The following is a 16,617-nucleotide window of genomic DNA, read 5'->3' on the forward strand; positions in this document are numbered from 1 at the left end:
CATCGTATAGATGGTATGCCGGTATCGAGGGTGCGTATCATCTCATATATTTATCTGCATGTGTGTGTAATTTGTGTTGTGGCTCCTCCACGAGCCTTAAAATTTGTTAACAACAACAAAAAAAAAGAACGCCACATTAGCCTCAACTCAAAATATATTTTCTTCAAATTAATAACAGAAAAGATCCTACCATAGTCTATAACTTCACCAGATGCCGCTCTAATATATCTGGAAAGTTCTGGGTATAACAACTAGTGATTGCTGGAATCCCCTTACACAATGCCGCAGCATACGTTTTACAATGACATAGTATCGCTGATTGAAGGCACCACATGTCTGAATATGCCTGGTGTTCGCTTAATGGTTCGGGTGGTGGGCTTGGGATCCTAAGATCCTGAGTTCAAATCCCACCTCAGCTGTTGAATTAATACCAGGTGGGGTTGACTCTGCCCATCATCCTGAGGTCGGCAAAATGAGTGCAAGCTTGCTGGTATACTGTGTCGGAGTGGCGACCCATCCAGGATTGTGTCCAATAGCTCATGAGACTGCTTAAGCAGGATCAATGCTCTGTACAGAGGATGGTCCCAATGGATGGATGGATGTCTTAATTAATCACTATATGAGTAATTGTTTTGCTTCATCAATGCCAATTGTAGAATAACACGGTGTTCAAATAGCTACCTACTTTCAGTACTCATAGTCCAGTCAATGTAGCAAATTTGAGGGGGTAACCCACCACTAATTGCAAAAGAATTGTTTCCACTGCAGTGCATTTCAGGAAGACCCCCTAATCACCATACTAAAAGTCCTAAAAAATCCTCGCATGGGAAAGTAGTGTAATTTGCATAATATGAAAATTACATAAGATAAGATCTTCTGCCATAAGAGAAAATCCATATTTTCACTATAACTTTGCATCTAAGTACTGTATCCAATTGAACCGTACCCCTAACCCTAACTTGTATTGTTTCTGCTCTGTTATTTCATGAATTGCAGATAGCTATGGCTGAATGTGTTTTCTGCGAGAAGAGTTTAGAAGATGGTCAGGATACTGCAATCCTTCGAAAAAAGGGGAGCGAGAGTATCAACAGGGCCAGTGAGCAGCAAGGAAGTAGTATAAGAACTCATAAAGGTCAGCGAGTACACACAGAATGCCGACGGGTTTTCACTCATCCACAGACGATTGCAAAGGCACAGGAAAAAGTAACTGAACAAGATCAGCCCTCACCGTGTATCCTTCGTTCAGAAACGACAACGTTCAGTTTGGACAAGCACTGTTTGTTTTGCGGTGAACCAGCTAGCTACAATGAGAAAAAGCGTGATGGCGTGGATGTCTATCCTGTAAGAACCACATCATTCCAAAATATTGTCTTACATTCATGTGCACATAGGAAAAATGAATGGTCTACGTTAGTTTCAGGCAGAATTGCATATGCTCATGACCTAATCGCAGCCAATGCAGTTTACCATCAAAGCTGTAATGTCAACTTCAGGACTGGGAAGCAGGTTCCACAGCAACATTCCTCTGGACTAGGTAGTGTTGCAAAGAAACAAAGGCTTGGCAGACCAAAAGAAGCAGAAAGATATGAAGCATTCCTGTTGGTTGCAAAGTACCTGGAGGAAAATGATGATGAACAAATTACAATAACAGACATGATTGAGAAAATGGAGACAGGTCTTTTGGGTTCAGAGGTTGCAGCTTATGGCTTTACACATCTGAAGAGTAAACTCATGGAACATTTTGGTGACAATATCATAATAACCGAGCTGAATGGGAAGCCAAATGTTGTAACTTTTAGATGAACAGCAGCAAATATTCTCCATGGCTTTTACAAGGAACAGAAGAAAGAGGACCCCAATATTGAGAAAATACGAATGATAAACACAGTTGCAAAGCTTATCAAGAGTGACATAAAGGCAGTTGACTCTTCTAATGATGTATATCCAACCAGAGAACAGATGTCATCAACAGAAACAGTTATGCAGTTCATTCCACAGTCAATACTGATGTTGTTGCAAGGTTTGTTCGTTGGCAAAAACACTGATCTGAAGGTAGCATCAGTTGGACAAGCTATAATGCAAGCAACAAAGCCAAGAGTCATTCTTGCCCCAAAGCAATTTGGAAGAGCAACTGAAATGCATCATCAGTTTTCATCACGGTTCATCGTAGATTCTCTTCATAAACACGGCTACAGTTGTTCCTATTCTGAAGTGCAGAAGTTCGAGGAAAGTGCAGCTCTTACACAAGGGGCAGAGTTGCCTGAGCCTGGATCTGGAGAGTTCATTCAGCATGTTGGTGACAATGTTGATCACAAAATAAAAACTCTTGATGGCTTTGGAACATTCCATGGAATGGGGATTATTTCCACTTTCACACCAGGAAAGCTGCTTAGTAAACCTGAACCTGAAGTATCAGTGACAATGGATGACATCATAAAAGTGGGAAGGATCAACATCAAAACGTTAAAATCTCAGCACACAGAACGTAACCCATTGACATACAAAGAACTACAGGCAATGGAAGTGCACGATCCAACGTATCACATCGATCTTCTGTGGGAAGTGGCATTTGTCCTTCGTCCTAAGAGGCCAGTATGGTCAGGTATGATGCAGACACATCTCCCCGCTGCACCAGAGAAGTTGACCAATATATTCAGGTGTAACTGCAACACCGGATGTAGCACCAGCAGATGCACCTGTAAGCGCATTCCCATTGACTGTACATGGATGTGTGGGGTGTGTAAAGGTGTAAGTTGCGCAAATTCATCTCGGATTGAGATAGATGATAGCAGTGATACTTATTGATATGTTACCAGAAAATTCATGAAGAACACTAACCACATTACTGATTAGCAGTGAAAACCTGCGTTAAATGTATCTCATCATCTTGATTGGGTGTCACCCCTTTAAGTATTTCAAGTATTGCTTGTTGCTGCTTTAGTTAATTTTTCATACTTGCTTTTATATGACTTTATTGTTTGTATCAGGCACATGGATGCAAAGTTATCTGAGATTTTTGTTTTGCTCTAATTGCTAAAAGCAAATATGCATATTTTATGCAAGTTCTATTCATAATATGGGTTTAGATACTTGTTCCTTATGTGGAAAATAATAGTGAAAATTAGAAATTTCTCTAATTCCTGAAACTAATTTGCATAATATGCAAATTATATTCAAAATATTAATTTGCAAATGTGCCTATCATGTTCATTGACCTTCAAAACATGGGTTTGGACACTTGATTTGCTTAAATTGGATACTTAGATGCAAAGTCATAGCGAAAATATGAATTTTTCTCTCATGGCGGAAGCTAATTTTCATATTATGCAAATTGCACTACTTTCCCATGCCAGGATTTTTTTAGGACTTTTAGTATGGTGATTCGAGGGTCTTACTGAAATGCACTGCAGTGGAAATGATTCTTTTGCGATTAGTGGTGGGTGAAGATACTAATTTGACTGGACTAACAATATTTTATTGCAATTAGACGGGTGATGTCATTTGTGTCAGACAGATGAGAAAATGCTATTTTTTTCTACACATCGTCGGGGCTCGTGGAAGAGCTAGCACATTGAATGGATCAGGACATAACAGACAAGAACAGAATGCAAAATACACGTGCATGGGTTGGACAAGATGGATACAGAAGGAAACTCCAAGGAGGGCAAACTGAAAAATTGGAATGAGAGATGTGGGTGGGGTCAACGAGGGAAGAAAGGACCATGGCTTTGGATTGGGGACAATCTGAGATGGTGGTGAACAACTGACTTGAAGATCTGGATGGAAGAAATAGATGAAAGAGGATGTGGAAGTTTATTCCACAGGTGGGAAAAATAGGAAAGAAAGAGTGGAGGTGAGCAGTGATCCTATATTTAGGTCGTTTCACCAAAAGGGGGTTGATGGTGCACCATGTGAGCCCTGCAGAAACCTTGGGGGGGGGGGACAAAGCACAGAGAGAGCAGAGGGTGCAAGCCGAGAAAGGAGGCAAAAGAAGACAAAGAGACCACCGACCTGTCTGTGATAGCGAAGTGATAAGCCCATAGAGTCAGCTTAATGGCTTAATGGTAGGAGATTCAAAAATTTTTTGAAGGCCTTGGTTTCCACAGTGTCAAGCTGAGCAAGATGTGAGGCAGAGAGCTAGCTCAAAGGGGGGGGGGCACTACTCCATCAAGCTGCGGATGAAGGTCTTGTAGGTGGATGGGAGTTCAGGTGTGCCAACAAAGGACTCTGTCTGTTGGAGGATGCCGAGTTGGTGACTTGCTTTGGAGGACAACTTTGAAATGTGGTTTGCCCATGAAAGATCATGGCTGATAGCAAGACCCAATAGTTTGAATGAATGAACTTCCTCAAGAGGATTGTTGGGAAAGTAGATAGGAGGGTTTGCCAGAAGGTCCTTTCAGAGAGAGATCATGAGAGAGTTAGAGTTGTCAGGGTTGAAATATATATTCAAGGTGTTTTGAACATCTTGTGATTTTTTTTTTCAAGGTCAGAAGAGAGGGAAGAGGCTGTAGCCTGCCGATCTAGAGGATGAGGGATGTCATGGCAGAAGGTGGAGTCATCATCAAATGGATAAGGAGGATATTTAAGAGAGTCAAAGAGATCACTGATGAAGATTAGGAATAGGACTGGGCCCAGAACACTGTCCTGGGGCACTCCAGCCTTCACAGGGAGAGGAGATGAAAGGATTCCATTGAGTGCCACACATTGGCTAAGAGAGCAGGGGAAGTCAGCAAGCCATATGTGGAGTTGGTCTTGGATACCAGAGGCAGAGAGTTTGGTGAGTAAGGCAGGATAATAAACTGCATTGAAGGCATGAGATGTGACCAGTTCTGAGATTGAGGTCCTCCATCCATTGTTATACCTGGTGTTGGCAAAATGGTTAGGGTGGTAGGCTTGGGATCCGAGGATCCTGAGTTCAAATCCCACCTTACCGTTGAATTAATACCAGGTGGGGTTGACTCTGCTTGTCATCCTTCCAAGGTTGGCAAAATGAGAGCCAGCTTGCTGGTATCCTGTGTCGAAGTGGCGACCCGTCCAAGATTGTACCCAATAGCCAAGGAGACTGCTTAGGCAGCACCAACGCTCTGCACAGAGTGTGGACCTGATGGATGGATGGATGGATGGATCCATTGTTGGGTAAGTATAAGCATGCAGCATGTCCAAGGTGGAGTGACCTCGTCTGAAACTAAATTGGTGATCTGAGATGAAGTTGTTGGAGAAAAGGAAGGATTTCATATCAACCTCGAGAATGTTTTGTCCATTCTCTGAAATAATTTTCATCAATCTGGCAATACATATAGTCCAGTCAAATTAGTATTTTCACCCACCACTAATTGCAAAAGAATCATTTCCACTGCAGTGCATTTCAGTAAGACCCTCTAATCACCATACTAAAAGTCCTAAAAAATCCTAGCATGGGAAAGTATGCAATTTGCATAATATGAAAATTAGCTTCCGCCATGAGAGAAAATTCATGTTTTCGCTATAACTTTGCATCTAAGTATCCAATTGAAGCAAATAAAGTGTCCAAACCCATGTTTTCAAGGTCAATGAAGATGATAGGCACATTTGCAAATGAATATTTTGAATATAATTTGCATATTATGCAAATTAGTTTCAGGAATTAGAGAAATTTCTAATTTTCACTATTATTTTCCACATAAGGAACAAGTATCCAAACCCATATTATGAATATAACTTGCATAAAATATGCATATTAGCTTTTAGCAATTAGAGAAACTCAAAAATGGCACATAACTTTGCATCCATGTGCCTGATACAAACAATAAAGTCATATAAAAGCAAGTATGAAAAATTAACTAAAGCAGCAACAAGCAACACCTGAAATACTTAAAGTGGTGACACCCAATCAAGATGATGATACATTTAACACAGGTTTTCACTGCTAATCAGTAATGTGGTTAGTGTTCTCAATGAATTTTCAGGTAACATATCAATCAGTATCACTGCTGTCATCTATCTCCACCCGAGATGAATTAGCGCAACTTACACCTTTACACACCCCACACATCCATGTACAGTCAATGGGAATGCGCTTACAGGTGCATCTGCTGGTGCGACACCCGGTCTTGCAGTTACACCTGAATATCTTGGTCAATTTCACTGGTGCAGCGGGGAGATGTGTCTGCATCATACCTGACCATACTGGCCTCTTAGGACGAAGGACAAATGCCACTTCCAACAGAAGATCGATGTGATACGTTGGATCGTGCACTTCCATTGCCTGTAGTTCTTTGTATGTCAATGGATTACGTCCTGTGTGCTGAGATTTGAAAGTTTTGATGTTGATCCTTCCCACTTTTACGATGTCATCCATTGTCACTGATACTCGAGGGACAGGTTTATGAAGCAGCTTTCCTGGTGTGAAAGTGGAAATAAGTCCCATTCCATGGAATGTTCCAAAGCCATCAAGAGTTCTTATATTGTGATCAACATTGTCACCAACATGCTGAATGAATTCTCCAGATCCAGGCTCTGGCAACTCTGCCCCTTGTGTAAGAGCAGCACTTTTCTCGAACTTCTGCACTTCAGAATAGGAACAACTGAAGCCGTGTTTATGAAGAGAATCTACGATGAACCGTGATGAAAACTGATGATGCATTTCAGTTGCTCGTCCAAATTGCAATGGGGCTAGAATGACTCTTGGCTTTGTTGCTTGCATTATAGCTTGTCCAACTGATGTTACCTTCAGATCAGTGTTTTTGCCAACCACAAACCTTGCATCAACATCAGTATTGACTGTGGAATGAACTGCACAACTGTTTCTGTTGATGACATCTGTTCTCTGGTTGGATATACATCATTAGAAGAGTCAACTGCCTTTATGTCACTCTTGATAAGCTTGGCAACTGTGTTTATCATTCGTATTTTCTCAATATTGGGGTCCTCTTTCTTCTGTTCCTTGTAAAAGCCATGGAGAATATTTGCTGCTGTTTGTCTAAAAGTTACAACATTTGGCTTCCCATTCAACTCGGTTATGATGATATTGTCACCAAAATGTTCCATGAGTTTATTCTTCCGATGTGTAAAGCCATAAGCTGCAACCTCTGAACCCAAAAGACCTGTCTCCATTTTCTCAATCATGTCTGTTATTGTAATCTGTTCATCATCATTTTCCTCCAGGTACTTTGCAACCAACAGGAATGCTTCATATCTTTCTGCTTCTTTGGGTCTCCCAAGCCTTTGTTTCTTTGCAACACTACCTAGTCCAGAGGAATGTTGCTGTGGAACCTGCTTCCCAGTCGTGAAGTTGACATTACAGCTTTGATGGTAAACTGCATCGGCTGCGATTAGGTCATGAGCAAATGCAATTCTGCCTGAAACTAACATAGACCATTAATCTTTCCTTTGTGCACATGAATGTAAGACAATATTTTGGAATGATGTGGTTCTTACAGGATAAACATCCACGCCATCACGCTTTTTCTCATTGTAAGTAGCTGGTTCACCGCAAAACAAACAATGCTTGTCCAAACTGAACATTGGCGTTTCTGAACGAAGGATACACGGTGAGGGCTGATCTTGTTCAGTTACTTTTTTCCTGCGCCTTTGCAATCGTCTGTGGATGAGTGAAAACCCGTCGGCATTCTGTGTGTACTCGCTGACCTTTATGAGTTCTTATACTACTTCCTTGCTGCTCTCCATTCCTGTTGATACTCTCGCTCCCCTTTTCTTGTAGGATTGCAGTATCCTGACCATCTTCTAAACTCTTCTCGCAGAAGACACACTCAGCCATAGCTATCTGCAATTCATGAAATAACAGAGCAGAAACAATACAAGTTAGGGTTAGGGTTACAGTTCAATCGGATATAGTACTTAGATGCAAAGTTGTAGTGAAAATATGGATTTTCTCTTGTGGCAGAAGCTAATTTGCATAATATGCAAATTATATTCAAAAATATTAATTTGCAAATGTGCCTATCATGTTCACTGACCTTCAAAACATGGGTTTGGTCACTTGATTTGCTTCAATTGGGTACTTAGATGCAAAGTTATAGTGAAAATATGAATTTTCTGTTGTGGTGGAAGCTAATTTTCATATTATGCAAATTACACTACTTTCCCATGCTAGGATTTTTTAGGACTTTTAGTATGGTGATTAGGGGGTCTTACTGAAATGAACTGCAGTGGAAACAATTCTTTTGCAATTAGTGATGGGTTACCCCCTCAAATTTGCTACAACGACTGGACTAATAGACTCACAGCTCTTTCCATTCCGCTATATATAGTGTGAAGCTTGGTGCTATCTGAAGTCCTTGTTAAATCATGTTTAATTGATCTGTATTTACAAATTTAGCACTATTGAGGTCAGCGACAGCATCGTTTCGCTGATCCACAGAAAATAAATTAATCCTTCCTGATTCTACTCCAAATCTGCTAAACAAACCTCAGGACCCTCAAGGAGGTGAACCATAGCCAGGAAACAATCTTACAGCGAATTTGAAAACGACGGATAAAAATATGCTTTGCATCAAGCTCTGTGACATCAATGCAATCTTCTTCTGCCTCTTCTTCTTCTTGCTCTTCCTTTGTATGTAGCACGAGCCTACGGAGTAGCCTCACTGGCTGAAGACGTGGTTGTGCCGCTGATGCAACGCCCCCTGTCTGTTAGGGCAGGAATTTGAAATTTGTTCAGTGTCAGCGATGGCTCACCTACATTTTACCAAGAACACCGTGGGATCTTTTAACGTCCACCAACCAATGCCAGCAGATGCGACGTGCTCGTTTAACATCCATCCGAGGGATGCATCACCCTGCCTGTGAAAACCAGGATGGTAGTTTATAGGTAGGCTGAGATTTTAACCCGTGCTATGCAGCCGAGAGGGGGTGTGCGCGTACCTCTCAGGAGACAACCTCTCATGAACAGTAATGAGGTAAGATTTTATTTTTCTCACACTTGCCAAATGGCAGCCTTGCAGCCATAAGAATCAAGTGAAGATGGCTTTATAATGAAGCAGATGGACAATTGGACACCAAGACAATGGCGGGTAAATCTCACCAAGACAATGGTCATTGCCAGTTGGATTCGGCCCATTGAGGAAATAAATACATTCAGTCAAATTGTCTAAAAAAAACATCAGGTATGAAACCTTCAGAAATGTTGTTTTAATCCACAACGACAGGATAAGTCAAATACACACTCTCTTTGCACTAAGCGGCTCTTTTGCTTGCAAGTTGAGGACATGGTTTCTCTGAATGCCCATTATTATCAAGCGGTTTACTATCCATCGGGTCGCATGTTTGCAGGGTCCAAACAATGACCAAAGGCCTATTCCCTTGTCTCCAGGAAAACCTGCATGTTTACAAATCGATCGATGTCATCATTGACGGCGGTACGCCCACATCCCCAATCTGCTTGTTTCAATGTTTCCTCGATGTCGATGAGAAGGATATTTGCCCTGTTGAGCTAATCCTTTTGCCAAATGCAAGGCAACAGAAATCAAAATTGTTTCAATAATTTTTAAAAAGCAATTTCTCCATGACAATCATATCTGCCTCAAGTATCCCCATCTTGCTCATTGCTCGTGTACTTTTTGCCAAGCTCATCTTTTTTTCTGCACCGAGGATCAAATGGAAGAGTGTGCGGAAGAAAACAGGGCATCCAACAATGTACATCAATTTGAATCCAGCATATGATCATTCGGACAGAAATGGACAATCTCAAAATTCCTTCACATGTACCCGCTGCCCCCTACTCCCCCCCTCGTGCGACACAATGCCACGAACAAATGTGATGCCATAATGATCAGCTTACCTCCTGAAGCTTTAAATGCAGACTGTGGTGCTGCTAGAGGCGATGGAGGTGGAGATGGTGGCAGATGGCTGGCAGCCACCACTGTGACACAGAAACAAAGGAATAAAAAAATATGTGAGGAAAGGCAACGGGTTCTTTGTCAGCGGCCAAGCATAGACACAGAGAGCCTCATCACAGAGTCCAGATCCTTCCGCAGCTCCCACCACCCTCCTGCACCTCCCCACCCCTTTCCCCCATTTCTTAACACAGTGCCTACGGTGTGTTCTCAACCTACACAACTGCAACCATATTTGGCAAATTAACCAACATATATATATATATATATATATATATATATATATATATATATATATATATATATATATATATATATATATATATATATATATATATATATATATATAACAAACGAGCTCCTTTCTCTTTTCTGAAAAATCAAAATCATTACAATTCACAATGTATTGATTGCAAAAGTGTTGCTGGTATTAACTGAATTCAATCCAGAGTAATCAGATGCACATCATATGATTGAAAGAGGGGAAAAAAAAAACAATACTTATCATTCTGGACATTTGTTAACAAAATGAATGAGGTTCAGAGCGAGGTGGGTAAAGATGCCTACGGCCCCCACCAGCGCCCCCACCCCCTCCGTATCAATATCCTCAGTCCTGGTTGTATGTTCCTGTATCTTCAGTCTCGTTAATATCTTCATCAGAAGGCTCTCTGGGTCATGGCGGCTATTGGAAAATGTTCATTGCACTGAACAAAAGGACCGATGAAGATGTATGTACAGTACATATAGAGGTTGGGGATCAGGCAGGGCCATCTTGCCCCACCTTACTCTAAAATAAACCTTTATTACTCATAATACACCTCCCATTGTTCCGAAATTGAATTAAACAGCACAATCACCACCTACAATCACAGCAGAAAATTCAACGGACTTCAACCACTGCAAGAGGTGTACAGAATAATACATTACAGTGGCTTTACTTTCAAGGAACTCCAACACACGAGGAGGCCATTGGGCCAATCAAGTCTGCACTATGATGCTGAGCATCAAGCAAGGGAGCAGCATGTACTCGAGAGTTTTTAAGTCTTTGATATGACTCAGGGAGGGTGTTAACTACCGACCTCCGAGACTCGGAACATACTCAACCATTGCACCACCAAGTCTGTTTTGTTAATTAGAAGATGTGTAGCATAACCCTCAATCCACTGTGCTCATCAGCACACAGGTATGTACAGGATTTAAGCTCCCTTTGACCATCATCGAAAAGCTCGTGGTGGTTTTCTTTCATTTTTTTTCTTCGTGAGAGTGAGGCTCATGGAAGAGAAAGGTAGAACTGACGGACAAACATTAAAGGAATGAACAACCAGAAAAAAGAGGAGAGGGATGAAGGGCAGAAACACTGTAATGATCAAATAAAATTGTTGGGTTCAGAAAGGTGGCAACAATACGAAGCCGATGGATGAAACGGAACAGAGCAGAGCTGAACCTTCTGCCATCTCTTCTTGGAGAAATTGGCGATGTTGGAACAATCTGAGAAAAGAAGATGCACTTTCAAACCAAACAGCTATTTTGGATGAAGTTAGCTCTCGTTGAATCACTAGACGCCGCCATTTTTGTCTGTATTTCGCTGTTACTCCACCTTGAGAATGCATGGCAAATTACATTGGTCGAGATGGCGCAGCATTTTGCCCGAGTACTCCTAAATCATTGGCTCTTAATCTGGGGGGGGGGGGGGGCGTGAGTAATTTCCAGAGGGGCATGAGCCCGGAGAAAAAAGTAGGAATTTCTCTAATTATTTTTGGAATTTTCTTAACAAGTGTTTGCATAATATCCTGATGAACATAAAAAAACAAAAGTACCACCCTTAATCATTTTCATTTTCTATTCGCTACTAGGCCTACCATTTTCTGTATTAAAATTAATTTTAAAATTCAACATTTATTTAAATTTAATATTAAAATTGATATTTTATTTTAATTTTAAATATTTAAAAATAAAATTTTCACAGATTTGCAGTACCCATTTCAAACTAAATCATTCGCAATGAGTGCAAAAAAGCAGAAGTGTCTTGGCGAATATATTCGATTTGGATTTGTTTCCCTCCAAAAGGGTGACAAACAGGTACCCCAATGCATAATATGCTACAAGATTGAGCAATGATGGCATGCGGCCCACACGCTTGGAACGCCGCTTGAAGACAATGCATCCTGCTCGAGCTGCCAAACCCAAGGCATTCTGCGAATCAAAAAGGCAGTCCTTGAAGCAAGCTAAGATAGACAGCAGTGGAGCATTTCGGCAACAGACATCAAAAGTTGTTGAGGCTTCCTATGAGATCGCCATGTTGATTGCAAAGAGCAAAAAGAGACAGAACATCGGAGAGACTCTCATAAAACCAAGTGTACTGTGTGCAGCAGAGCTCGTTCTAGGGAAGGATAGTGCAAACAAGCTTTCACAAATCTCTCTATCAAACGATACCGTCAAGGGAAGGATCAATTAAATGTTTCAAGACATCAAAGATCAAGTTCTCAACCAAGTAAGGGCTTCTCCTGTATTTGCCATCCAGTTGGGCGAAATGACTGATGTTGCTCAGTGTTCTCAGCTACTGATGTATGCTTGTTTCGTGTCAGGCAATAGTGTAAACGAGGAAATGCTCTTCTGCTATCCCATGGAAAGTTATACAACAGCAACAGATATTTTTCAAGTGGTATCAAACTTCTTCCAGGAAAATCAACTTTCGTGGGACTCGCTGGTATGGGTGTGTACTGATTGAGCTCCGGCCATGCTTGGTTTGCAATCTGGTTTCATAGCAAGAGTGAAAGAAAAAAGTCCATCTGCTATAGGTATGCACTGCATCCTTCATCGTGAAGCCTTAGCATCCAGAACTCTACCTGCTGAAATGAGGGATGTCATGAACCTGGCTGTCAAGGAAGTCAACTTCATCAAAGCTGGAGCCTTAAACAGTCGGCTCTTCAAACAGCTGTGTGTGGATGTGGATTCTGAACATCAAGCCTTGCTTTTCCACACAAACGTGCAATGGCTTTCGAAGGGAAACATGCTTTGACGGCTTTATGAACTACGGAAAGAAGTGGCAACATTTCTGGATTTGCAGCAGAAAGCAGATCTCCAAGACAAGTTCCAGTCTGAAGGATTTTGCTACCTCGAGCTTACCTGGTGGACATCTTTGAAGCCATCAACCTCAAATTCCAAGGGAAAAACATCAACATCATCATGCACCATGACGTCATTCGAGCTTTCATGGCCAAACTCTACCTCTGGAAATGTCGAATTCAGGATGGAAATACAGCCAGTTTTGCTAATTTAGATTCTGCTCTCATTCACAATTACCTTGATTCTGAGTTAAAGAAACAAATAATTACTCATCTGACTGAATTGAAAGCAGAATTCATCAGATACTTTCCGGATATAGATGAGAAGCGCAAAGCCTGGAAATTCATTAGGAACCCATTTCAATGTGAAGTAGCTGATATATTTCAGACGAAGTGCAAGAGGAGTTTCTTGAGTTAAAGTTCAACTCCTCGACTGAAGAAGAGTTCAAAAAACTGGATCGAGAAACGTTCTGGGTCACGTACCTTCCTGTTTACCCTTTGATCTCACATCAAGCTCTTCAGATTCTGACAATGTTTGGATAAACGTATCTTTGTGAAACTGCATTTTCCACGCTCGTTGCTGTCAAGACCAAGTACAGAAACAAGATGAACGTTGAAGGGGACTTGCGTTGTGTTCTCTCTGGCATTCGACCACGCATTCAAGATCTGGTAGCTAAGAAGCAATATCAAGTATTTCATTAAATATGCTGTGTGTATGAGTGTTGCTTAGACAGAATTCTTTGTTCAATAAAAAGACTAATACCATGCATTTTTTTTTCAGTTTTTCCTATTAATTCAGGAGGGATTTTTAATCATTTGGTCGAAGATATGGGGGGAGGTGTGGAGGCAAGGACCACCTACTAGAGGGGGGTGTGGTGGTAAAAAGGTTAAGAACCACTATACTAAATCAAACAGAAGACCGACAAGGAACCCGAGGAAGTAAAGAGCGATGATGGAGTCATCAGGAGGAGCCTGGATAGGATTCGGGTTTCAGCCGCTACCCCACTACCCTCAAACCCATCCAGATGCAGCCAAATGAACCTTAGAGAAAAAATTCTGCAATAATTCACTTCTCCTTCGAGAGATAGATAACGACTCCTTTTTTCTTGCTGTATGGTAGAGACCCCAGAGGGCCCTTGCACCTCCTGTTTGAACGTTGGGTAGAATCCCCACCATCCACAGAACGTTCCATACCGGACCACATCCACGAGACTGGCTCGAGGATACACGATGCCTTAAAAGCGGCCGGTATCAGCCTGATGGATCAAGCAGTAGAGCGAAAGCTCCGTTACGACAAGAAGGCGAAGGTGGTGACTTTCAAAGCTGGCGATCCGGTTTTGGTCCATCTGCCACATGCCGGAAGGCCCATGGTAACCTCTTATGAGGGGCCTTAACTCATCCGTGAGAAAGTCAGGAGCCATACTTACGTGGTGGACATGCCAGACTAGCGGATAAAAAAACGGATCACCCATGTCAACGCGTTGAAGCCGTGGGCGGGGCGACCGCATACGGTCGCTCTACTAGGTGCCGCTGAGCACAGCAGCGACCGCCTAGGTGACGGAGGCAATGCAGGATGCCTCCCGGAGTATTTCACTCCAACTCCCCTTGAGGTGTCCTTTGACCCAACCCAATATTGGGTGGATCAAAGACCCACGAAAGATCAGTTGCCGCAGTTGGAGCCTTTGACTCAACCACAGAAGAGGGATATGCAGGTGCTGTTTCAGGGCGATCCTAGTCTGTTCTCCGGCGGGATTGGAACCATGAGAGGTGTTCTCCATAACATCGACACCGGTGATCACCCGTCCATACACCAATCATTCTACCATGTGTCCCTGGAGAAAACTGACGTCATGAGACAAGAAGTCTCCAAGATGTTGGATTTGGGTGTCTGTCGACCCAGCAACAGCGAGTGGGCCTCTCCACTCATTTTAGTCAAGAAGGCAGACGCCATTTGGCGGCCTTGCGTCGATTACCGTCGCCTCAATAGCGTATCAAACGGGGATTCGTACCCGCCACCCTGTCTTGACGACCTGGTTGATTGTCTAGGGACCACGAGGTTCATCTCTGTCCTTGATGCCATGAAAGGCTACTGGCAGATCCAGCTCACCGATCGGGCGTGTGAGGTCAGTGCCTTCTGTGCGTCTTTTGGCCACTTTGAGTTCACGGTTATGCCGTTTGGAGTCAGGGGCGGCCCGGCCACCTGCCAGCGAGCCATTCACCGGATTCTCGCTGGGCTCGAAGAATTCGCTGTGGCCTACATCGACGACATCGCGGTGTTTTCCCATACGTGGGAAGACCACGTTAAGCACCTCCAGGCCGTCTTTTCATGACTATCGGAGCATAACGTGACTCTCAACGCCGCCAAATGAAATGTGGGGCAAGGCCGAGTGAAGTACCTCGGTTATGAAGTGGGCAGTGGGCAATTGGCTCCGGTCAAAGCCAAAGTGGAAACCCTAGTGGATTTTCCACCGCCCGCCACCAAAAAGGCTCTCAGACGATTCTTGGGAGTTACTGGTTTCTACCGGTGGATCATTCCGCGGTTCTCATAAATCGCTGCTCCCTTGACCAACCTTCTCCGTGGCAGTAAGAGAGGATCCATATCTCTTCTGTGGACCCCAGAGTGTGATGCGGCATTCGATGCGCTGAAAGGAAGCCTTGCCAGCCGACCGGTTCTAAGGGCCCCTGATTTCTCCTTGCCATTCCAAATTTTCACCGATGCATCCGATCTCGGGATCTCAGCCGTGTTCACACAAAACGAGAATGATGTTGCGAAACCCCTTATCTACTACTCTCGCAAGCTGTTGCCCAGGGAGCCGAACTTCAGTACCGTGGAGAAGGAGCTCCTCGCTATCATGGCGGCAATCCAGGTATTCACTGTCTACATTGGCCATGGACCCATCACCATCTACAGCGACCACCACCGCTCGGTTGGCTCAGCCAAGCCAAAACCTCCAACCAGTGTATTCTGCGCTGGGCGCTTCTCCTCTCAGAATACGACCTCACAGTCAAACACGTGAAAGGAGTGGAGAACAGACTAGCTGACCTCCTTAGTCGCCATCAATAGACAAGGAGCACCAAAGTTAAGTTAAGCCCACAGGTGGAGAGGGGATACCGGTTTTGGGCCCCTTTGTTCCTCCCGAAGGAGCCTTGCTCCTCGGTCCGTTTTTCCTCCTGTAAACGCTCTCCCCAACTTAAGTTTGTTACCTTTGTCTCTCTATTGTGGTGCGGGCGATGGGTAAATAAGGTGGGGTAGATATTAACGTGGTGTAAAGTGTTTAATATTGTGTTGTGGATGAACATTGTTAATTGTACAAGAATGTTAACGATCACCGCCATCATATTGCCCTGTGATTTGCAACTAGTACAATAACTGGTTTCAAAATGCCGTCTATCCGACAGGTTTTTACTTTAGGTGGGGAGGACTGTGAGAAAAACCATGTTCTCACCAAATTTAGTGTCCCGCCCACAACGTCACGTGACCTTTTTCAGGCTCCCAGGGATTGGTTGGCGGGTCGGCACGTGGTGGGTGGGCCAGAGAGAGCTGGGGCTCCATTGTTGGCGACAGACGTGGCTCTAAGATCGCGAGTGGAAAAATATATCGAGCGCTCCGACGCGCATGTTTTAATGTGATTTCAAGTGATTTTAAAGACTCTCGACAGCACCGTCGCGCTGATCGTTGATAGCTCTAACGGAATGAGGTAAATCCGGAAGGGTGTGATCGT

The 16,617-nt window shown here is 43.1% G+C and overlaps 1 protein-coding gene and 1 pseudogene across 5 annotated transcripts in view; one reads left to right on the plus strand and one right to left on the minus strand.

Annotated features, from left to right (window-relative positions):
• Positions 1-16,617, minus strand: part of LOC147029454 (uncharacterized) — a 134,697-nt gene that overhangs the window by 99,301 nt on the left and 18,779 nt on the right. For 4 of the 5 annotated variants that reach the window (XR_015055915.1, XR_015055914.1, XM_085872509.1 and 1 more), the window contains exon 2: positions 9,776-9,856. The exons of the other annotated variant lie outside the window; for it this stretch is intronic. Coding sequence is in view for 2 of the 4 variants with exons in the window: in XM_085872509.1 (XP_085728635.1) it covers positions 9,776-9,856 (81 nt within the window). In the remaining 2 variants the exon portion in view is untranslated. The remainder of the gene's footprint in view (positions 1-9,775; positions 9,857-16,617) is intronic. 5 annotated transcript variants of the gene reach the window in all.
• On the plus strand, positions 970-2,805 carry LOC147029456 (uncharacterized; annotated as a pseudogene).

The sequence above is a fragment of the Eptatretus burgeri genome, chromosome 3 (genome assembly GCF_056783735.1).
Source record: "Eptatretus burgeri isolate ZD-2024b chromosome 3, Ebu_testis_v1, whole genome shotgun sequence".
Taxonomy (NCBI): Eukaryota; Metazoa; Chordata; class Myxini; order Myxiniformes; family Myxinidae; genus Eptatretus; species Eptatretus burgeri.